This window comes from Ooceraea biroi, chromosome 8, assembly GCF_003672135.1.
Source record: "Ooceraea biroi isolate clonal line C1 chromosome 8, Obir_v5.4, whole genome shotgun sequence".
NCBI classification, from domain to species: Eukaryota; Metazoa; Arthropoda; class Insecta; order Hymenoptera; family Formicidae; genus Ooceraea; species Ooceraea biroi.
This window is the reverse complement of record NC_039513.1, coordinates 6,733,266-6,756,144: the sequence shown is the minus strand read 5'-3', so window position 1 is coordinate 6,756,144 and position 22,879 is coordinate 6,733,266. Positions and strand designations below refer to the sequence as shown.

Here is a 22,879-nt window from a genome sequence, read left to right as displayed (position 1 = left end):
TTGGTGCACAGAACAAGTTTCCATTATTTGATTATACGGTATAATTTATTCTTCTATGCAATAAATATACAAATGTGCTCCAATATTTGCATATCCTTAAAAAATTTTATATTTCTTGCAATGTGATCATACACCTGTCGTACAACAGATTTTTTTAGACACATGCCATTATATAAAACTATTTCATTTACTTTATAAAACCACGAATTAGTCAAGAAACTGTGATCAAAATGACATTTGGTAATTTTTCGATTGTATATATTACGTTAAATAATTATTAGAACGTGGACTGTTTTAATTGCAATACTGAGATTAGGAGATGAAACTCCAATTTAGTCATGAGATGTGTCTAAAGATTGTATCTTTATTACACATGTGATTGATGTGATACAAGACTGGTTTGAGATAATATATTCTGCGTCATCGCTACTGATTATTGTAAATACTTTTAAATTAAAGATTATTTGCGATTTGCGAATACATTTCGGGCAATGCAAGGTCGTGATACTGAGTGAGATAGCGCTTCCGATACGAGATACGAATTCGTCTGCGTAATTAATTATCGAAGCTAATGATGGACGATACAATTAATTGTTAATATGTAAAGCATTAATTGTTGAACTATGCATGTACAAATAAACCAATTTGATTCTGATTTGAGATTCTGAGATCCATTATGTGTCAAGCTCACTGTGATCGTAGCAGCGTTGCGTAACGTTATGTAACATGGAAATTTAATGTTCATATTATGTTAAATTGTAAATGTTTCACGTATAACGTACGCGCCTTCAATGATCGATATATCAACGGAGGCGACCACACGTGGAAAACAAACACTAATAATGGGATTAGCGTAGGGCGGCTGGTTGCCGGCGATAACGAAAATTGATTTCACCCTTCGCGCCCTCGACCCCTCAGCAGCACAGAGATGCTCCATTCGAGCGCGTTGACGTTCACGGGACGCTGCGCAAAACCAGCGACACGCCTCTCTCCTATCGACACACCCCGGCAAGATATCAATACTCACACGTGTCCAGCAAAATGCTGATTTAGCCCATTCGAGAGGTGATTCTGTCCCGTCTCGTGGAAATCATTTGTACTTTTGTATTTTGCTAACAAAAGCTAAGTTATTGTAAAAATGGCATACAATATTGATATATGAAAATGATATTAATATATTTTCCTTCTCTCTCACCGAGTGAAGAAAATTTTGCACTCATCAAAAGATTTAAAGAATTTTGATGTTTCTTTCTTGTTCTTATCTTAATATTTATATTACAGCTGAAAGATATTATTATAATGTACATTGAATTTTTAAATCAGTTATGATCTGATATATTTTGAATTATTGCAACAAAAATATAATATTCTAAGATGACTATCTGACATTCATACAAGTGAAAGTGTCACTGGGATTCCAAGCAAAACGCTATTGAAACGAGAAAACGGAGGCTGCGCGAGTGTTCGCTGCTGATAAGGGATGCCCCGCCCATCAACCCTCTCGTACTAGTTACTCTCTTGCGCCCTCACGGTCGTAGAATCGTAGGGTCAAGTTGTCAGAGGGTCCAGAAACGGCAAGAGGTATTAATCTCGGGGATTAAATGGACAAATCGACGGAAGATTCATTTTTAAGATGCCGTAAAGTGGAAAGGATTACCCTGACACTTAATTAACAGTTACGCTACACCGTTTTCTGATTAATCTTCGTATTTTTCTTACGGATCGTGTCGATGTTTCGTCGATTCAAATGTATTAGAAATAAATATATTAGATTCACGATTATCCGAATATTTATGATTGTTGCAGCTTATGAAATCGATATGCTAATTAAATAAATTTACATAAAAATACAAGCAAGTATTCTAATGGTCTTATATTGCCTCTGCAACATTGACGCATTTATAGCAAATTTATTATAGATATATATATCATTCTTGATTAGAATCGCTGATGTTAATAATTCCTCGGATCCTTATCCGAGAATCGGCACGGATCCAAAGACCGCGATAAGAGTCACGTGAATTCATCTTGTGGCAACATTAATACCTTATTTTTATTCATTGGCACGCACAAATTAGATCGCGAGTGACCAAACTTGTGTGGGAAACCGCTACAAAATATCCCCTATGAAATTCAATGGTACACCAAGGGGTCTTTTTATGGATTCTCATAACAGGGCTCAGCCTGAACTATTTTTCAAATTTTTTCAATATCGATACTTATCATATAAAAAGAATTATTTCTTTATATTTATATATATGTAAAAAATTACTGTTTTTGTTAATGCTTAATAATTATTTTCGAAATTTCTATATATATTTTTTATTCCTGGTATTTAGTTATATAACGTCATACAATGCATATATTATTGCTAATGTTCAGCGAATGTAATAATTCGGAGAATATACCAATTAATTATTATTATTTAATACGATATAAAATTAATGTTTGCAACATAAATGGCAGAAGTATATTATATAATTATATTGTCATGGAAATGTGTGGAAGATGAAATAGGTGATGCGTGCATTCACGAAGACTTTTCCCAAACAATCAACTTTCGATTAGTCGGATCCCCGCGATTCGAGGAGCATAAAAAACGAAAGCCCTGCTTAGTATACATTAAGGGTGAGAGAGTGTCTACCCCCTGTCGTCAAGTGGCCATAGGCCACCGGTTGTTTTATTGTGACACCTCGGGAGGGTGCTACAGATTTTCCAGTAGGATGCATCGGGTGTCATCGTTGGTGCCCGATTAGGTGATCGGTATCATTCTTGATGATCATTCGAGCGCTATTACGAGCCAATCTGCGTGGGACCTGGTCTGGTTCTGGGTAGTGTCATGATTATCTGAAAGAAAATCAATGATAATCAGTAAGAGCATATATTTATATATGCTCAATTATATAAATACCAATTTTTCTTTATTTAATATTTTATTCTTTATTTAATAATTTTTCTTTATTTAATTAAATTAATACATTCTTTATAAATAAAGTAATCACAAATAAAATTTATGCATATATAAAGTTTCGACTAAAATGAGTGCTACGTTTATAATATGATTTAAAAATAACAATTGGCAATTGTAACGATTATTAGATATTTTAAAGTTCAAATATTTGGTCGCGTAACATATTAAAAGTAAACGTTAATAGTTAAATAATTTACAGTAAGTATGCGCAGTGACAATATTTATTAGCGAAATGTGTTTATCGCTTCCCTAAAAGTTACTCATGCGACTTATCGCGAGCAACGAAAATTTCCTCTGGCTGCGACGACAATAGCTGGACCAACAAGAGCGATAAGATAGACAGCGAGACTTGACACGCTTTATTCTTTAGTGGAGACGCAGGAAGCATCTTCGAAACACATGGTAATGAGTCGAAGCAGGAAGAGGGTGGAGAGAGATTCGTTCTCTTCGCACATGTACGTACATGTGCATATATGTGCGTATCTGTGCAAGATAACAAGGACAATCTTGCAGCTGCTTCTACTTTGCGCCCGTATCGAGCTGAAACATACAGATTTGTGGTATTAGACGAGGCTTAGACAATTATATGCTCACAATGTTAACATCTACTTGTTTGCTATCTAAAACGCAGTATAAATATTGTTTGTCAAAATATATTACAATAATATTACATTAATAAAATAATATTAGTTGTGCTTGTTCACGAAAATAGAGATAGTAAATGTTTTAATTAATTAATAAAATAAAGTTCAAGTACTGTAAAACACTTCTAGTGTATAATGAAAATAAATTATGTACATTTTGTTATACAACATACTGTTGTGAGTATAAAATAATCGTTTGTGCGATATATTAGACTCTTTTTAAAATATAAATTAAATATTTAATATCAATAAAATGTGTCGGACCCTTCGGGATATATCGACACCTTAATCTCAAAATAAAAGGCGTATAAAAGTCACGTGCATTACCCTCGATTGCCAACACGTGTCCCCTCATGTGGTGGGTACTATTTTTCATCTCCAACTAATCTATCATGGATACAAAAATATAACTTAAATGCAAAAAGAAGTTTGGAATGTTGATATATTCTTCGCTTTTCTAAATTTCCAATTAATAATTGGAAAATAATTAATTTTCTGCATAGATAAATTATTTATTGCAAAAGTAAAGACTTAATTAAGCTCTATTTTTTACATTGGAATTTAGTATAAATACTCCTCAATATTCGGCATAAAAAAATAAAAAATAAAAGCTACATTGCGATATTTTCTAAATAAGATTATTTATGCAGACTTAAGATTTAAGATAAGATCAATATATGATGAAATAGATAAACTATTTTTTTATTTCACCGAATACATGAAGATGTGATCTGCGACAAATATCGATAGAGGGATGTTGGATGCTGCATGGATGGGACGGACCTGATACGAGCTCCACCCATAAGCCTGCGCTCCGCCCTCGCGAGATTCATTTACCCGAGGGTGTCCTGGACCCACTACTAGTCAAATCGGCTCTTTCGACATCAGTGTTACTCTTCACCACGTTCGCGATGTGAGTTAGATCTCAGTCTTCGAGTCACGTCTTTCTCTCTCGATGTCATTTAATTTCGTGATAGTATTGGCTATTTTACGTGCAACATGGTAAGTCTTGATTGTTTCACGTGTGTTGTGCATTATGTTAAATAGTTTTCTCTAATTGTTGTGGAGCTCATAGTGTGATTGCATCAGTTACGTGAAGTTGTGATTAATCCTTAAATAGACAAATCGTGCATCTAAAAAATTGTATTTTATTTGTGGATCATTTGTCATTACACATAAAAGCATTTGATATTACTTAATGTTAATAAAATGAAACATAATGTATATTAAACTTATAAAATGTTTTACTGATAAAAAATTAATAATTATTATAATTATTAATTATAAAAATAATTCATATCAAGGGAATTAATCTTTTTACTGTCAAATAAATAAATTGAAAAAATTATTGTGATGTTATTGTTAAAAGAAACGGATAGATAAACGCGCAAGCAGTATTTATTTTAAATAAAATAATAAATAATAGGTGCAAAGCGACAAACTGCAATGACTAATGTCGACAAGAAGATAAGAAGGATGGCACATATCTATTGAATGTCAGGGACAATTGAAGAAAACGCATTATCAACTTCCTGTTAGCGCTATATAGGCTAATTATACCGCGATGATCAACAAAAGTCACTTAAATACGTTATATCTACTAAAATAAATCTGTTTTTATTATTTGTCATAGATATTATTTATAAATTTTCATAAGAATCACGTCAGTGAGCCAACAATAAACCTATGCCTGTAATATGCCTTTAGAGTTGCATTTAAACTGATATAATTCTAACTTTGTTTCAAAATTGTAAACATAAAACAATTATTTGTACGTTACATTCAATTTTATTACGTTACAATAGAAACGCAATAATTTATAATTGGCGAAAGACATGTTTTTGCTTATTTATTTTCTATTTTCTGTGTTACTTATGATAGGAAAATTAATACTATTTCCTTAAAAAAATATTACTTTGTTAAGGAAAGTATTCATCATAACAAGTTGTGAAATATTAATATCTGAGCGTGCAGAATATTTAAAATTTTGTAATTTAAAAGAGCTGTGATTTAATTTTTGTAAATTTAGATATCTAACGGAAAGATAGAGAATCTTTATCTTTATTGCACTTGTTCATTATTATTGTAGCCGATGTTAACGTACAGCGGCTGCAGTATAGCAGTTGCCGAGGCCGAAAATGGTTCCCCGGCGGGATCGTTATTATCAGGCGAAGGAGAGCTTCCGGACGAAGTCGGGGATTCTCCTGGGACGTCGAGGGACACTGAGGAGGAAGCCACGCTTTCCGATGAATTTTACTCCCATGACACTGACGAGGAGGACGATCAGAGCAAAAGGAGACGCGACCGTTCTAGCTCCGTGAGCAAAATTTGAAGCCTTATTTCTGAATTCATACCTTTTGATTAACATATTTGATTAATATAAAATTAATATTTGACATCATAGTTAGATGGCATCTCCTCTTCTGGCAATGGTCATTCAGGATCACCCACACCTCGCACAGGAGGCTTAGGAATCAGAAAATTATTCACTAATAGTCGCGAACGATGGAGACAGCAGAACGTGACCGGTGCGTTCGCCGAACTTCGTAAATTGGTGCCAACGCATCCGCCGGACAAGAAACTGTCCAAGAACGAGATATTAAGAATGGCGATACGGTAATTTTAGTAATGTGTAACGACAGACATTTTATAATTTATTCTATTTTTTATAATTATTATTCTAAGCAAAGGCGAAGACTACACGGATATCTTTCAAGCTTTTTTTAAAAATAAAATCACTAATGAAGAAATACGAGACTGCATGCATAGATGCCTGTCTTCAAATATTAATAGAAATTTAAATAAAAATAGAAAATATTTAATAAAAATTTTTATAGCAATATTAATAATAATAAAATTAGAAAATCATTGAATGTGTGTGTGTGTGTGTGTGTGTGTGGGTGTGTGATTTAATCTTGAAGTAATAATGATCAATCACGTTTTGCAGATATATAAAATTGTTAAGCAACGTTTTAGAGTGGCAAAAGGATCAAGATCGTAACGGGATGCAGCAACACAACGTGCGTATCAAGTGCGAATCGCATTTGAACAATCAAAATACCGTCACGTACCACGCGAAGCCGATCGTGACTCTTCTAAAACAGGAAAAGCAGAATGCCTCCGAAAATTCTCACGTTTTTCGTGTTAATTATTCCATGCAGAGACATGCGGCGTGTGACAAAAGTAACAGCAATCTACTGATGATCGCACCGGGCGGACTCAGCACAGCCATATCTACCGGAAAACGTTGTGTCACTCCCTCCGTCGTAGTTACCCAAGGCAATTTTCACAGGTGAATCGAAATTAAATCCTCTAAATTAAATCTTGGCTTTTTTATTTATTCCTGCAAAAAATAAGCATATAATATTAAAGAAGAGGCACTGCATGTTTAATAAATGTTTAGATATTTGAGAATTATCCTTGCCATTTAGATTATCCTTTTTTATTCAAGTAAAAGAATAATAATTATAACAGAGAAGTACCTAAAATAGTATCTAAAATTGATTTTGAGGATTTGACTACAGCACATTGCAGTTTTTCCTGCAATTCGATATCTAATTTCATCTTTTCCAGCACCAGTAACGGTGTCATACGTTCATTAGCGCCTGGCCGATCCCCGAGTTTTCCGAAATCACCGCAGGTGTCATCGAATACTCCTAATGGATCTTCCTCGTCCTTGACTGGTAACGCGCCAGTCACGAACGGAATGGGATCAGGTGTCGCAAACTGCGCTCAGAAGAGATTCAAGATCGAACGCGAGGAGGAAGAGCAGACTTCGAGGGACTGCAGGGCTCCAATACCGCCTGCACATAATGTTCCTGTTAGAAAAAGGGTCAAAGTTACTTTTATGAAAGAGGCAAATTCGGGATTTCGTGGCGATCTGTGTGGTGTAGATCGCAAGTGAAACGCGGAAAGATTCATTATCGTGATTACATTCAAATACGTACTTAATATAAATATTTCTTTTTTCTGCTGTATTTGACAATAACTAGTATTATGCAGTATGCAATTGAACTTAATTCCGTGATTTAATTCTTGAATTAATGTATATAAAATTTTATTTTTATTATTCAAATTTTAAAGATTCTCTCAATTCACGCTAGATATACTATTACATCGTATATGCATATCTATTATTGTGTTGAGTAGCATTATTCGAATACTGACTTAATAAAGACTTCGTTTTGTTGTAAAAAGTATTGGTTCTTAAAAATATTAACATCTAGCAAATTCCCGTTAGATTACAGAATAACTTTAATTTTTTAAATATTTTAGATGTTAAAAATCATATTCATAGGCTTTCAATGATTTTAATTAATATCTACAGGGTGTCCCGGGTTTTAACCGACAAACTGCGGGAGCATATTCTACTAGTGGAAATAAGAAAAAATTCTTATATCGAGTTTGCTTAGAAATGCTTTATTACAAAGTTATAAACCAATATTGAAAAGAAATATGAGATAAGTAACAACGGAACATAGTGTAGAATTTGGAAGGTCGAAGATGTTTATGTTATGTGTATTCACATGTATTCATGTTCACTATGTTGAAATGATTCAGTATGATTGTTACTTTCACAACAGTAGCTGTTAGATTTCAATCGTCGTGTCAACTAGCAATTACTATCAGAATGCCAAAAGTGTTTTCAAATGAGGAATACACTGATATTCATTTCGTGTACCGGATTCTGTGACGGAAATGCACGAGCTGCCGTACGAGAGTATCAACGTAGATTTCCTAACAGGAGAGTACCAGATAGATTTAAAGCAACGAATTACTAATTCAGTTACTGAGATGCAACAAAATTTTCAGGAATGTCGTATTGTAACAAATTCTGTACTACGTCGATGTCTAGCTTGTATCGATGTGCAGGACAACATTTTGAAATGCGTCACTAAATCATTGCGTACATAATTTTTATTTTTGTGAACAAATCCGTTGTTACTTATCTCATATTTCTTTTCAATATTGGTTTATAACTTTGTAATAAAGCATTTCTAAGCAAACTCGATATAAGAATTTTTTCTTATTTCCACTAGTAGAATATGCTCCCGCAGTTTGTCGGTTAAAACCCGAGACACCCTGTATAAATATCAATATTATATTAAAGCATCTCTCTTTCTTCAAAATATATTAAATTTACAAAAATGTTTATTAATAAAATTAATATTCTTACAATAGCTTTTCATCAAAAAAGGGTTGAATCCCATTAATACCAGAAGTCGCCTTTAGCAGAATGAGATGACTCCTTATGCATATCTTATCACGGAAAAGCTGTAAGAAAGAGAAACATTCTTCAAAGAATATTTTATTATTTATTTTGCGCCACATTATTTGTACAATATTAATTATATCGCAGTTACGCTTCGAACGGACGCATGAAAAACACAAATTGGAAATTCCGAGTTACGTAGCTCATCGTATCATGTGTAAACCTATTACATGTATGAATCAGGTTGCCATACGCGGCCAAGTCCCGCATCATTGTAATTCCCGAATATATATCAAGTTTAAATATATATCCATCTCCGTCTACGGTATTTTACGGTGAACACAGCGAACATCTGAATACGTTTAACAGTTATTCACAGACAATGACTCCACCATACCTTCCGCGAGTGACTTACATCTTCGGTTTATTCATTTCTGTAAATATTCAAAATTCGATTTTTGCTCAACAAAGTGATAAACACCGGTCGAATATTTTCAAATTGACACTGGATATCACACGATGAATTTGCAGACGTCTGCAGGCGTCTCCTACGTCAGGTATACTTTGTACCTGGTACTGTCCCTCTTCGGAGGTTCCGAAGGTAGCTTCTTCGGCACGTATCGTTCGTCGTTAAACTCGATCGGTGGTATCGGAGTGGCCGGTCGTTCGTCAGTCTGGCTGAAGGCTCTTCTCGGAGGGACCTCGAGGATCTGTTGCGTGCTCTTGCACTCGACGCTGCCTCTCTTGACCAGGTTCACGCTGGCGTAACTCGCGTCGCTGGTGCGCGGGTCCTTCTTCACAAACTCGATCTCCGCGTAGCTGACTCGGGAATCGCGCGAATCCTTCTTCACGAACTCGATCTCCGCGTAGCTAACTCGGGAGTCGCGCGATTTCGTGCTCGCGTCCGTGTTCCGCTTGTTCTCCTTTTGCTCGATCAGTCGCTTGATCTGCAGCGGCTCCGGCCTCTTGATTGTCAGCGGCTGCTGGGACGGACGAGACTCCCGCCGTGCCTTCTCGTCGTAGTCGTCCGAGTAGGTACGCCGGCTTTCGCGAGCGTGAACTCGCTCCTTGCCGCGATCCTCGCTATATCGTAGCTTCTCATTGAACTTCCGCAGGCGCTCCTCGCGCTCGTCCGCGAACACCTCGCCGGTTTCTTGAGTACTGCGTTTCAATCTCCGTGGGTCGTCTTCGTGCTGGATTTTGGACTGGGAAAAGAGAAATAAAGCTGTTTACATAAATAAACATGCAAATTCGATATTTTTATATTTATATATAACAATATACTTTAATAAATAAATTTGAATCGCTGACTGTACCTTAAATATATCAATTCTGTCGTTAAATTCCAGTTCTTGACTCTTCCTGCGAACCGGCTGATAATTAGTTTTCTCCTCTTCTATACTACTACTTTTGCTGATCCAAGCGATCTCCCGAGAATGAGAACTCCCCGTTCTCTTTGGCCACTCGTTCTCCGTTTTAAAATCATACAAATCTCGCATACGTTCGGTGAGTTTGTTTGCTCGCTCATTAGCGTCGGCAAAGCTCGGGGAACGATCTCTGCTGGCATCCAATTCATCTGCAATTATATGTCGCGAGTGTAACAAACTGTTACGTGCAAATAAGAAAATTTCGAAGAAGAAGATCTATTGTGTAGTTAGCTATTATTTATTTTGTAATGTTCATAAAATATTACAAAACTTTTATAATAATAAATATATTTGAGTGCACGGAGGAACAAAAGTTGTCGTACCTTGTCTCTGTAAGTGTCCTCTTTCGTCCTTCGCCGATAGGAACTTCCTAGAGGGCTGCCATTTAGGAGGATTCGAATCCTTGGACGATTCGTCGTCCTTTTTGCCGTGTTCGGTGAACGAACCTTTTCTCTCGGGATTTATCTTTGGTATAGGATCGGGCGACGGATTCTTGGCGAAGGTCATCCACCGGGTAGCCGCGCTTTTCGTGATCTCGCAGCCGATTCTTGCAAGGGGAGATGACTCCCGGCGAAACTTTGCGCCGTTAATCTGCGGTAGCCACCTGAAGGGATCAAAGATTTGAAGTTGAATTATCACTTTAATCGTATTTATTATGCAGTCTGCGAGAACGTATTTAGAGCAAAATTTGAAAACGTGCGCGATCAACCTCGTGGCGATGGAGCGCGGGTCGCCGCAGTCCGTGTTCCTCCGCTGCTCGGTGGTGCGCTCCTCCGTGCTCTTCAGGGCGGTCACATCAGCGCTGTGGCTTCTACGGGCGGCGGAATGACCGGCGATCTCGCTCTCGACCTTGGACGGACGGTTTTCAGTCGGCACGGTCGAGGTCGGCTTCGCCACTGAGCGACGTTTGTCACCGCCGAGCGTCGTCGGCTCGTTGATGCTTTCCTGTCGTTCATCCCTCGATGGTCTCTTGGTAGCCGACTGCTGTCCGCGTGGCAGGTTTCTCGGCAGCGGCATCCATCGCGAGGTGTCCAGCTTGCTGGTGTCGGTAATTTCCGTGTGCCGACGTTCCTCCACGCGACGCTCCGTGTACTTCTTCAGGCAGTCCACGTCCGCGCTGCGGCTACGCTGACTGCGCGGTGATCGAGATGGTCTTCGTTGCCCGCTGTTGATCGCCGGGCCAGCCCTTTCCTGGAGCCCGAAGTAATGCTTAATTCTTCGCGCTTGGGATCGTATATTTAATAAAAAAGTTCTTACGTGACGATATTTAAATATTTTAAATATTAAAAATATTTTATATTTTAATGTTTTTAAACATGTATGCATAAATTCTGAGATTATTGACACTATCATTAATAAAAGTAACAAAAGGATTAGATCCTTATTATACATAGAGGGAAGAGGAATGAAACAAAAAGGGTATTTAATATATTAACAACAATTACTTCAATAAAATTCAATTTTTATGATATAAAATGTCCAGTAAATGCATGCAGTACATCCCCGACTATCTTTTGCTGAGAAATACAAAGGTAAGAAAAAAAACTTATTCATTATGTAATCTGTTGATCTTACAGAGACTCGTGTAACTGCGGTAAGGAAGCAACATTGTCATGTTTTTATACACAATGATACAAAATCAGATTTGATCCAAGAGGGAAGACTGGCATCGGTAAGAGGGTGCGTGCCAGACGTTACCTAAGTAAGATGGAGCCTCGCGTAATCAGATATGTGCAGAATTCCGTGTTCCGCGGAGGCAACGTGCAAGCTCTCGCCACACGCGCGCGGATTGATTCTCGAGTTATGCAGCTCGGTTACTTGGGTGCTGCATGCCGCCGCTGGATCGCTGCTGCTCTCGAGAGAGCCGCTCCAAAATTCGTTCCCTGCGAACAATAGTGAACAAGCGAACGATTAAACAAATAGATAATTATATAATTAAAAAAATAGATAACTAATTCAAACCTGGTAACGCGTTTCCGTCCCAGGCATAAGTCACGATCAGCAGTTTATTCGCGTCGGCGGATCGGAACAGCCTGCTGTGAGGCTCCCTCAGGGCAAAGTGAATTTTTATGTCTGAAAATAGTGCGGTCGTTGAAAATAAAATCGACGAAGAGACATATACTCGACTTCGACTTATGCTAGTCACCGACCGCCGAGGTAATCGCCGTTTCCCGCGCCGCCGCATTTCTGCTGTCGGAAGTAAGCGAACATGATGTCGGAGACGTACTTGAGCTTCTTGTTCATCTTTCTGATGGCGATCTCAAATGTTTTTAAGAAATAGATCTCCTGATTTTGAAGTACTCTCCAGACACCTGAATTGCGAGCGAATTGCCACTCAATCAATTATCGATTATCGCGGACAAATAAGAAGTAATAAGAAATGGTTCTTAATAAACGATCGATATAACATTTAAGGCAGAGAGAGAAGGGGTAGTCGTAGCAACAGAAACATCGAGAACTAACCGAGGCCGAAGCCGACGACGTGTAAGAAAGCGGTGGTATTATGCTTCTCGGCGCGGGTGTTCGCGTCTAACAATATTATTTCTACGGAGAGCAAGGTCCTCTTCATGTAATTCTCGATATCGAAGATCGTCTGGTTAGTTAGCGATAGATAACGCTTGTTATCTTTCGATTTAACGCGCTTCACAGTCTCCTCGTAGAGCGGGTGATAATCCTCGCCGTAAAACTTCGCCCATAAAACGCGCATCCCGTACTTTTCCTCGGGTGCATTCTCCGCCGGGGATCCGTATCTACCTCGCATAGATTAATTCTTTCAAGAGATTTCATTTGCGTGCTGTAAAAAGAACTTAAAGATACGTTATAACGCGGGTCAACCTCCGTGGCTATCCTTTAAATTTTAAGCTTCCAGTTGTATTTTTTTTTTCTTGTTTAAATTTAAATTTATATTTCGTGTCCACTCGTCTGTGCAAAGAACTCGTCCTGCTTTTTCTGCTTCTTTTTTTTTTAAAGTAAGTTTATAAAAGCCTTTGTTGGTAACTTGTTTTTAGTGATGCAGTGTTTTTTATAAAATTAAAAATACATGAAAATATATTATAAAATATCATCGTCCAACAGGAAATGCATAAACATTCAATATGTTGTGAGATGTTTTCACGATTAATAAGTAATAATTGAGGATTAAAATAGTGAAGAATTAAATAAAATAATTCTTAAATGAATATTGTTTAACAGGTTTTAGAAATTACAGTAGGTAAAAATTTACAACAATTATTGTGGATAGTTACTGTTCTTACCCGTTATCTACATTGTTTTGTAGTGGTGTGATGATGATGTCCTGATATTCCATCGCTCGAGGCCTTGCGAATCTGAACGGCAAGAACACAACTAAGATAATTGTCTTGATATTGGCTTTTTATAAAAAAATTTCTATATAATAATAATAATGCGAAAGTAAAACACGTACTCCAATCTAAGGGAACGAAACGGTGACTTTAAGAATTTTTGCGGACGTAGACAATTGTATGCGAGAGAGACAAAAATAGATGGTGCATCTGCGACGAGAGCGTCATTGGCATCTGCAAGTGTAAAAATATTCCCGAAGAAGGTGGGGTTAAATAAACGTATAAAACCTTGTGCCTATGACACCCATAATAACTCCTCGTGGTTGGACGGCGTCTGGGTCACTGCTTACGATGCCTCTATTCTTTCGCGCGCCGTCGTTTATAAACTCTGTGTGAGACGACACTATCATCATCGCCGATAACTTGATCTCGTCATAGCTCAAGCACTTCGAAAGAACCTGTTTGTCAAATTAGAAAGATTATAAATTAAAGTTTAACGTTCTACCAAGTTCTCGATACCGATAAATATGTACGCAACGATACGCAAATCCAGTAACAAATTTGGCAATTCATGACGAAGCTCAAAAATCATATTCTTTGATTATATTATTTATAATTATTTTATATTATTTATAATTATAATTATTTTATAATTATTAAAAAAGATGAGGGTAGAAATTCGCGGGCATCTAATTGATCGTACTTTTATAAGTCTCAATTTTTTATATTATTATTATGTTATTACTTTATAAAATATTACACTTACCAACGGTTCCTTCTCATGATCAGTACCGATGTTCTCCCACCCGTCGATGCCTGTTTGATTGTCGATTAATTTCCACCGATCGTCAGGATTGTAGAAGCAGACCGCCCTGTTCTCCAGCAAGCGATGAATGAATTGGATGAGACTCATATCCTTGTACACGGCTTTTTCGACGACGCTACCGTGCAATCGCTTGTGTTTCAACCATCGAGCGATCAACGGCAGCATCGCCTCGTGTATTAGCGGATACACCGAGTTCGCGTTTAACTGAAAAATAATATCGAGGAATATGCAATTTGTATTACGTGAGCACAATGTGCGAGAAAAAGCGAGGAAATGCCCTCGAACTTAAATATGCGGCTTTTTAATTAAGTGACTTTAAGCTACGTAGCGTCCAGGAAAAATCAGACAATAATCGGAGTGCGAATCACGTAACGATCGATCGAACAAACAAGTTTGCGCGCAAACCTCGACGGTCTCCGCGCCGATCCCTCTGTCCCTTAGAGCGGCGCACCTCATGGTGCTAATCGGGAACTTTACGGGAAACGCATTGCTCCGCTTGATTAGCTCCGCCAGGTTGGTCGGCGGAGGCACGGAGACGTCGAGGCAGCTCTTGAGCAATTCCTTCGTGTCGTCGTCGAAGGGCACGCCGTGGGGAGAGCCGAGCGTGTTCTCCCATGATATCTCTGGTGGTTCCTTCAACAGCGCTTGCTGGCGTGCTTCTGCGGCTCGCCGTCGATTCTGCGGAGCAAATTACACGCAAATTCATACGCTGATGTTAGTCGCTAATAATAGCGCTGAAAACAGGTAGACAACAATAATCGTGGAAGACAAGGAAAAAGTGCAGCGGAGAATTAATTTATTTATGTTTCCTAAATAAAATAAATCGACTATCGCTTCGGCGTATCCGCGATGACGTCCGACGATTCGCGCTGATGACTGATCACGGACTGACGTCACTGATAGGACGGAGCCGGCAGAAAAACCGAGCCTGCGGAGAATTTTGCATAACAGTGAATCGCCGTTCTATTAATACAGCCTCCGCTGATTACGGCAAGGACGCCGATCCCTTTGACACTTGGGCATGAAATCCGTTAAATAGCGTAAAATGTATGTGTTCAGTCCAGCGGACGTGTGGCTCGACGTTCACTCTCTCTTCGTGGACGCACGCACGCGCGCGCGCGCACGCCCGCACACACACGCGGTGCCCGTGACGGCCCTCCAACTTATTTCATGTTTTTTCTATTTACCGATTCTGCCACCTGAACGATAGGGGTGAGCGAAGGAAATTCAGACTGTCTTGCATTGGAAAATATTTTTCAATGTTTGCTTATTATTCTGCTAGTGGCGACAATTTTTATACGAAAAATGACAATAATGCATTCAATTATCCTAGGCTTTATTGATCCATTTAAAGCGTGTAACATCGAATATTAATGTAAAAAGTACACATATACATTTATACGGGCAATTATATGAGCAATGCGATATTTATTGCTTCAATAAATCAAGCGATAACACAAACAGTAAAATTTTATTTATCTTTATTGAAAAGTATTCAACTCTTATCAGAAGCATACGAGGTGATTTAATAAAAAAGCGTTAGTAGTGTGCAATGAAAAAGAAACAACAGTGCAGAAGAGATGCCTAAGCGTATAGATTCACGAATCAAATAAAAGAGATGTATATAATTTTAATTATTATAAAAATTAATATAACGTTCTTTCCTCGCTGACTTTTTTTATATTAAATATTAATTACACGTATCGATCAAAGTAAAGCGAGTCATCCAAGTATCAATCTTAGTTATATTTTTATTGAAATTGTAAATTACATTCTAAATAAATCAAGTATTATACGTAATCCGCAATACTCGTGATAAACATCTGATAAACTGTGAGTCACCGGGTCTCACAAGTCTGATAAAAACAAAGTGACGAAATCACGTGGCGAAATCAATATTAATAATGACATTAATTGACGCAACATTACAATGCATTAGAAGAATGATAGTGCTCCTAATGCTTCTAAATTTTCCCTTCTTATCTTTAAATCACTTTTTTTATGCACCGCGCTCATAATTGACAGGTGATTTGCAATGCACTTGACGGCGTCGCGCGCGAGAAGCCGGTTCCGATCACGTGATTAAAATTAATTCCTCGTTTCCTCGTTGTTGCTCGGGTTTCACCGTGCAGATTGAACGAATAAACAATTATTCGTGGAAATGTCTATCGTCGATAAACAGCAACTCACCCGACGAACGCAACAGGCGAACAGCGACATGCCCGAACAGCCGTCGTGTGGATCAAGGAGAAGAATGAGACAGCCAATGACAGCCGCGCCACGCAGACTAGTGATCTAGTGATTTCGAAGAATCACCAATTCGCAGCGCCCTTAGATACATTTTTAGCCGATAGAACTTATTTATCACGCCTGCCATGGTAATCGGTAAATCTTGGTGCGTGTCCAAGCTGAATTCTAGGCTCTTTTCACGAATTTTCTGATACATATTAGAGAGATCTAACTGTTGCCATCTTTCCATTCTGTATTGCTATATTTGCTAGCCAAAGGTACTAATATATATTATTATTTGAATATTTATATACGCACGTATATCTGATAATCTCGATAAAAAAATATGTAGGAGTGATTATCGAATTCCGACGTTTTTTTTTATATATAAAATATTTATGCTTCTGTCCTATTTTGTCGTACTTTGTGCATTTTGTTGCAATTTTCCGATAATATTTCGAAATATTTTATCATGTCTTCCCGACATGTCGGTAATGTTAATACTGTCGGTAATGTCCGTCACAATTCTTCTTAGTTCCATCTGAATGATGGCGCTTTCGCGTCGGAGTTCGACAGTCACTCCAGGGTTCTTTGAAAAGGATATTGAAATGATTGCCACACTTCAACGTGAAAACATCAGCATTTAGGTAGAATTATATTATTATATTATATTATATATATTAGTATTATATATTATTTCGATAAAGTGGTATGACAATTATGCACGCAACGTCATTTATTTTTAATTAAATTTTTGAACTGAGTCGCAAAGTTTTATCCCGTTGGATAAATTTTCTCGCTAATGTATCTATTAATACAACAAAAACACCTTTAATTACACGGATGATCTCACATCGTGATTTTGATACAACTTCTAATGTCTTTTTTGTGCTGTATATCCGGTCAGCCTAGTCGACAATTTCATTTGCAGTGTTGCGTTACGTGCTCGTGTCCGCATGAAAGCCTGTGGAAAATACTATTTATCTTTATAGATTTATATTATTATTACAATAAATACAGTGCGGACGAGATATACATATACGATCGCTTCACGGTCCACATTCTCGAACTGAATCGCAAAGCTTTATTATTTCTTATTGGATAGCTTATTGGATGGCAATTTGCTCGTAAACATGTGTTAAAATTTCCATCAAGAATCCGAATCTCGAACCATTCTCTGTTGCGAATTTTTTTACATTTTGCTTTCACAAATAATGATAATTGCCAGTTTGCAACAATGTCCAAAAAAGGGCGTAACTATATATGTCACGCAATACTTTTGATGATGAAATATCGACTTCTGATGGAAAGCTCTAAATCAAATTATGTAACATCAAAACGCACGTGATTCGGCTTGACAATGTATAGATGCTCGGTTCATGATAAAGTTCAGCATGCAGTTTCACTTCGATAACGTGGCCCTATTTTACGGCTGACGATCATTATCCTATGTCTTTGAAACTTTTAATAAATTTGTATATTTACATATATTTTAAATTGTTATTAAATCTTTCAAACTTTTATAATTATACATAGGTTTTTGTCGATTCATGCGTCTATTATCTATCTAGCGTTACGCTATCGAAAAGATAACTACTATGTATCAATCCTTTGTTACTGATATAATAAATCTTTAGTTTCTTATTCAGCAGTTTATTATCATTAAAGAATGTTCTTTGATGATAAAGATAATTTGATTAAGATAATTAACTTTGTGAAAAACAATAGCTGTAAACATCAATAACATCAAAACATCAATACAGAAGTGCACAATATAACATACGTAGTTTCATCGACAAATAAGGCATTTATATATAAGTGAGCAATTTGTTGAAACAAATTCACTGATCGTATAGATGTATCCTAATTTCAAATTTTTTTACGTTGAAAAGTTCAAAAACTACTTCACTAAATACACTAAATGCATTTTGCAAGTCCACTCTGGTTGGTTAAAAACAATATTTAATTCATACCAGAGCCAGAGGCATATTCACAGTGTTCACACATCTTGTTTACAAAATCGAAGAGACATGGTGAAACGATATTTTGATTGCGTTCTCGCGAGAATGGGCGATAGAGAGGCCTATTCTATATTCTAAGCATTTCGAATATTTTATGTAAAATAATAATAGAATGTAATAACGATACTTTCGATTAACAAGGAACTTTTGCAAGCGATCTAGTATTTATTTCTTTTCGATTGCTTTCAAATGACGTGATGCTATTGATTTATTAACTTCAAGCTAACAAGTAAGCTTGTTTAATGTTTGGAACGAATTTTTGTTCAGCAATGCTTCCAATTCGCTGTGACCTAACGAACTTTTACAACCACCTAAAATACACAGCACGGGAATTGTATCAACACACAATGTTGGATCATTCCCGTGAATAAGGGTGTTTTTGCATTAAGACATGTTTGCGAGAAACTGACCAAAATAAATATTTGCAACTCAGGTCGACAATGTGGATTCTGTGTAAAATAATTGTACATGTACCCGCGCTCTATAGACGGATCTATTGTATAGAAGTTAATAGTATTTTCGATGCAACTCGACACAGCACAATGAGACACTTGGAACTATATATATAAAAATCGCGATGAAAGACCACTTTCGTTAATAAGGGTGTTCATGCGGGAAAATTCTTAGATTGCTTCTAATTAAGCTATTAAGACGAGAAATTATGGTGATCGTTATAGAAGTCTTCCGTAGATATTATGTGCTATGGTTTTACGTGAATGTCGATGTAAGCTAGTAATGGAAAAGTATTATTTTAATTTAATTTAATTTAAATCGTTATTGCTCGAAATCCATCTTTCTTTTCTATTTGATGCAGGATTTTTATGAAATATCCAAATTCGAAAATAATTCTTTCAATTTTTTATAATTAAGGCAGAGAACAAAGAGAGGGGAATGAGAGACTCTTGCTGTTTACGTCAATGCAAATTCATGTCTGCAGCACGTGATTCTGCATTGACGTATTCGTTCGAGTGCTCGTACTCGATAAATAAAACGCAAAGAAAGAGAGAAGAGGAAAGAAAAAAGTAGGCGCATGCAATTGTTCACCAATAATAATATCAAGCTGCTGGGTTACACATTTTCCACATCAGTGATAAAGTGATAAAAAATTGATGCACAAATATTATACATTCTTGACTTCTCACATAAAATAATATTCAAATAATTAAATAAAGAAAAAAATGTTATATCGCACAATATATTGTATATTGTATATTGAATATTAAAATAACTATAAAATAAGAATAAAAGTACCAAATATGTCTACTAATGATGTAATGTCTTAAAAGTTTGGACAAAAAATTTGGCAAAAAACTAGACCCGTACATATACTAATTATAGAGCAGGGAATCAATGCCAGGTATTAATTGATTAGTATTTCAAAATGCAAAATTTCCTGATTTACAACATCATTAAATTTATATCGTGGAAAAACAAGAAATAATGACAGATTCCATATTTGATTAGTAAATTTTAGCTTTACGAAGTTATCTATAATTTATTAGCAACGCTTTCGCTACAATTATTCACATAGTATATTATGTGAAATTTTAACAAGATTTATATTGCATTATATTACGCTATATATTTATCTAAATACTTTATAAATATTAGATTTATAAATACTTTATAAATGCTTTAGATATGTATCGAGAAATGAGGCGAATAATAATACAAATGCGTGAGAATGGAAACCGCATGAGATATCAATTTCCATCTAACTTTGTGATACAAATGGCTTACGTTGCATTTAATTTCTGAACGGAAATCGATGGCGATACTTATGAGGTAATTTTTGATACTCGCAATATCTAATGCTAGAACATGTAATGTCCTAGCGATCATCAGTTAATTGTAAATTATTTTCAAATTAACATATTCTAATTAAGCGTGCGTTTTGACCTACCTGGCTGTTAGAATCATTAGAAAGATTTGTGGACTTACCTTTAGGTCGATTCTGCTAGGTTGTCTGATGCTCATCCTCAGCTTTCTTCTCCTTTCTTACTGGTCCTTTAGAGCACTCACGAAAAAACAGCACTGTCGAATATTTCGCGCGACAAAATACGGTATTCTCGATGCGATGAGTTTTGCACGATTCGTTTATTCGGCAATTCGCGAAACTTTCGTGAGCTAATATTTAATGCGATTGCTTCACAAATTTAAAGAATCGTTTTTGTTCTTGACGGTCTTTGAACAGCCACACATGGCAAAGACCTAAAATACATGCTAATGTATTTAATTACGCTCGCGAAAATATTCCCTAAAATTGAAACACATCAAGCGCGTGATTAAATCAGTCGCAATATTTAAGACGCGTGTATTTTCACTCTTTGGTCAGTTTGGTATCACTAAAAAAAAACAGAAAGCTATTATATATTAATCTCATTACTGCCTTGATTTAAATTGTAAATCGTAAAATATATTCTTCAAGAAACATCTCTCTGGCTATATATTATATATGATATAGATGCGAAATAGATTTGACATTCGTGCGATACGATGATATCTCTTCACAAATTTTAACGTAAAATTAATTTTATTTAATTATATTTATTTGAGTATTATTCACATTTTATTCTATTAAATTACATGAATATAATCACAAATGTAATTAAATACGATAGCTATCGAAAAATTCGTGGTCGAAACTGTATCGCGAATTTTTGCTCCATCCCCACACTCAAATCTCCACAGAATTAGATTAAATTAATGCGTTAAAGATGAATATCTATTCACGCGTATGTTTTATATTTCCTAATAATACTGAAAAGATGCACTTTATTGTAATATTTAATTAATAATACATTATAGCGAATATTATTGAATCGATACAATGCCATCAACGGATGATAACAAAATATTGTGCGATCTCGAATAAAAACTTGTTTTTCTGATCATTTCATGGATTCATAACATTGGTATGTGTATGTGTATATATATTTATACTTTTATTATAATATATAAAATTTTCACTAACAATTATTGTTTTACGGTTGCATTTGATTGAATGCGAAAAATAAGCTCAACACAGTAAAGTCCATATAATGATCGCAGTAATAGCTCGCGTCTGGTTTAATGCAAAATATTTGTTTCAATTTAATGAATAAATATGATTTTTCTTGATGGTGGAGAGATTAAAAATTTGTAGATTTACTTTTGAGTCGATAGTTTAATGTAACAATTACATTAATACGTTTTACGGTATCGGATTTATGATTTACATGATTAAAATAATAAAGTTAATATTCACGATGCAATAATTCTTTGATCAATTTATTATAAAATTAGCGAATGATCTAATTTTAGAAGACTGTCTCAAGAACATCACCATCTTTTTTCTTTTCCTTTTATTGAGAAGGAATGCGGAAACGACAGAACTTTTATACGAAGAAAGTGATCTAAGAATAGGTTGACTAAGATACAACTTCATAATTGTTTTTCTTTTACGGTATAAATAAAAGCACACCGGACTGCATTAAATATGAATTTTAATTCTGGAAAAGATCTTACAATTCCGTACAGCCAATAAAACGATTATTGTGAATTAAAAAAAAGAACGCGTTTGATTAGCAAAACAGATGACTCCAAGATTCCCTTAGTTGCATGAAATGATGAAAGAAATTTTTTGAAATACAAGAATCTCATCTTATTTTTTGGGAAACTATAAAATATATTGTATGTTTAAATACAGAGAGATTTTAATAAGTGGGAATAAGAACATAAAACAAACATTTCGAAGTACCTCACATAAATAGTCACCACCTTTACAGAGAAACTGCGATGTGAATAAGTAAATACACAGTTTATAAAATTATTATTTTTCTCATTACCTATATATTAGTTTTTTTAAACTTTAAATCGGAAATTAAAACAAATGTATTATTCTATCGTCATGACTAAAAAGTTTATTCCCAATTTTTATTTATATTTGCATGTGCTTGTGTATAAAAGAAACTCATATTCAAAGAAAGTATAGATTATAATATATGTCAAGATGTTCTCCAGAAAAATGCTGCTTTAAAATCTCGAAGAGTTTTAAATTAATTGTTAATATAAAAAGTATTGAGAAAAGGTTTTTAAATTTATAATAAATGTGACATACAAAGCATCATGTACTTGTATATGATTGAGCAACATAAACCTTGTAAATTATTTATTAGAGGTATTGCCTTTTGCTGATTATTAAAACAGTTGATTATTTAAAAAAAAGAAAATAACAGGTTGCAGACGCATATGCATATTAATCTGTT

General features: G+C 35.8%; 3 protein-coding genes and 1 pseudogene across 4 annotated transcripts; 1 reads left to right on the top strand and 3 right to left on the bottom strand.

Moving 5' to 3' along the window:
- Positions 1–2,949: 2,949 nt before the first annotated feature.
- On the bottom strand, positions 2,950–4,448 carry LOC113562477 (annotated as a pseudogene).
- Positions 4,449–4,473: 25 nt separating this feature from the next.
- Positions 4,474–7,811, top strand: LOC105287861 (protein atonal homolog 1). 2 transcript variants are annotated; one of them, XM_011353691.3, is made up of 6 exons: positions 4,474–4,617; positions 5,705–5,932; positions 6,020–6,231; positions 6,563–6,635; positions 6,777–6,907; positions 7,189–7,811. In XM_011353691.3, exons 1-6 carry the CDS (start codon positions 4,615–4,617, stop codon positions 7,517–7,519), a joined length of 978 nt encoding a protein of 325 aa, XP_011351993.1. In that variant the 5' UTR covers positions 4,474–4,614; the 3' UTR covers positions 7,520–7,811. The 2 variants fall into 2 exon arrangements, with proteins under 2 accessions (XP_011351993.1, XP_011351992.1); XM_011353690.3 differs by having other exon boundaries at positions 6,563–6,907.
- Positions 7,812–8,908: 1,097 nt separating this feature from the next.
- Positions 8,909–11,869, bottom strand: LOC105287890. Its single transcript, XM_011353753.3, has 5 exons — positions 11,830–11,869; positions 10,964–11,477; positions 10,578–10,858; positions 10,144–10,403; positions 8,909–10,032 (listed from the first exon to the last, which is right to left on the bottom strand). Exons 1-5 carry the CDS (start codon positions 11,867–11,869, stop codon positions 9,376–9,378), a joined length of 1,752 nt encoding a protein of 583 aa, XP_011352055.1. The 3' UTR covers positions 8,909–9,375.
- Positions 11,308–16,672, bottom strand: LOC105287863. Its single transcript, XM_011353694.2, has 10 exons — positions 16,573–16,672; positions 14,788–15,060; positions 14,323–14,586; positions 13,845–14,014; positions 13,509–13,580; positions 12,718–13,004; positions 12,405–12,566; positions 12,217–12,327; positions 11,953–12,137; positions 11,308–11,445 (listed from the first exon to the last, which is right to left on the bottom strand). The coding sequence occupies exons 1-9, from the start codon at positions 16,600–16,602 to the stop codon at positions 11,953–11,955; spliced, it is 1,554 nt and encodes a 517-aa protein (XP_011351996.1). The 5' UTR covers positions 16,603–16,672; the 3' UTR covers positions 11,308–11,445.
- Between the last annotated feature and the right edge of the window lie 6,207 nt (positions 16,673–22,879).

Bases quoted from the DNA above. Each gene is read 5' to 3' on its own strand.
- LOC105287861 (XM_011353690.3), top strand. The intron at 5,933-6,019 runs GTGAGCAAAATT...TTGACATCATAG, and splicing joins GACGCGACCGTTCTAGCTCC to TTAGATGGCATCTCCTCTTC. The intron at 6,908-7,188 runs GTGAATCGAAAT...CATCTTTTCCAG, and splicing joins ACCCAAGGCAATTTTCACAG to CACCAGTAACGGTGTCATAC.
- LOC105287890 (XM_011353753.3), bottom strand. From the start codon at position 11,869: ATGACAATGTTGCTTCCTTACCGCAGTTACACGAGTCTCT. The intron at 10,859-10,963 runs GTTGATCGCGCA...TGATCCCTTCAG, and splicing joins CCGCGCTCCATCGCCACGAG to GTGGCTACCGCAGATTAACG. The intron at 10,033-10,143 runs GTACAGTCAGCG...CTCTTTTCCCAG, and splicing joins ACAGAATTGATATATTTAAG to TCCAAAATCCAGCACGAAGA.
- LOC105287863 (XM_011353694.2), bottom strand. From the start codon at position 16,602: ATGTCGCTGTTCGCCTGTTGCGTTCGTCGG. The intron at 14,015-14,322 runs GTAAGTGTAATA...TTTGACAAACAG, and splicing joins ATCATGAGAAGGAACCGTTG to GTTCTTTCGAAGTGCTTGAG. The intron at 12,138-12,216 runs GTTTGAATTAGT...TATTGTTCGCAG, and splicing joins GGACGGAAACGCGTTACCAG to GGAACGAATTTTGGAGCGGC.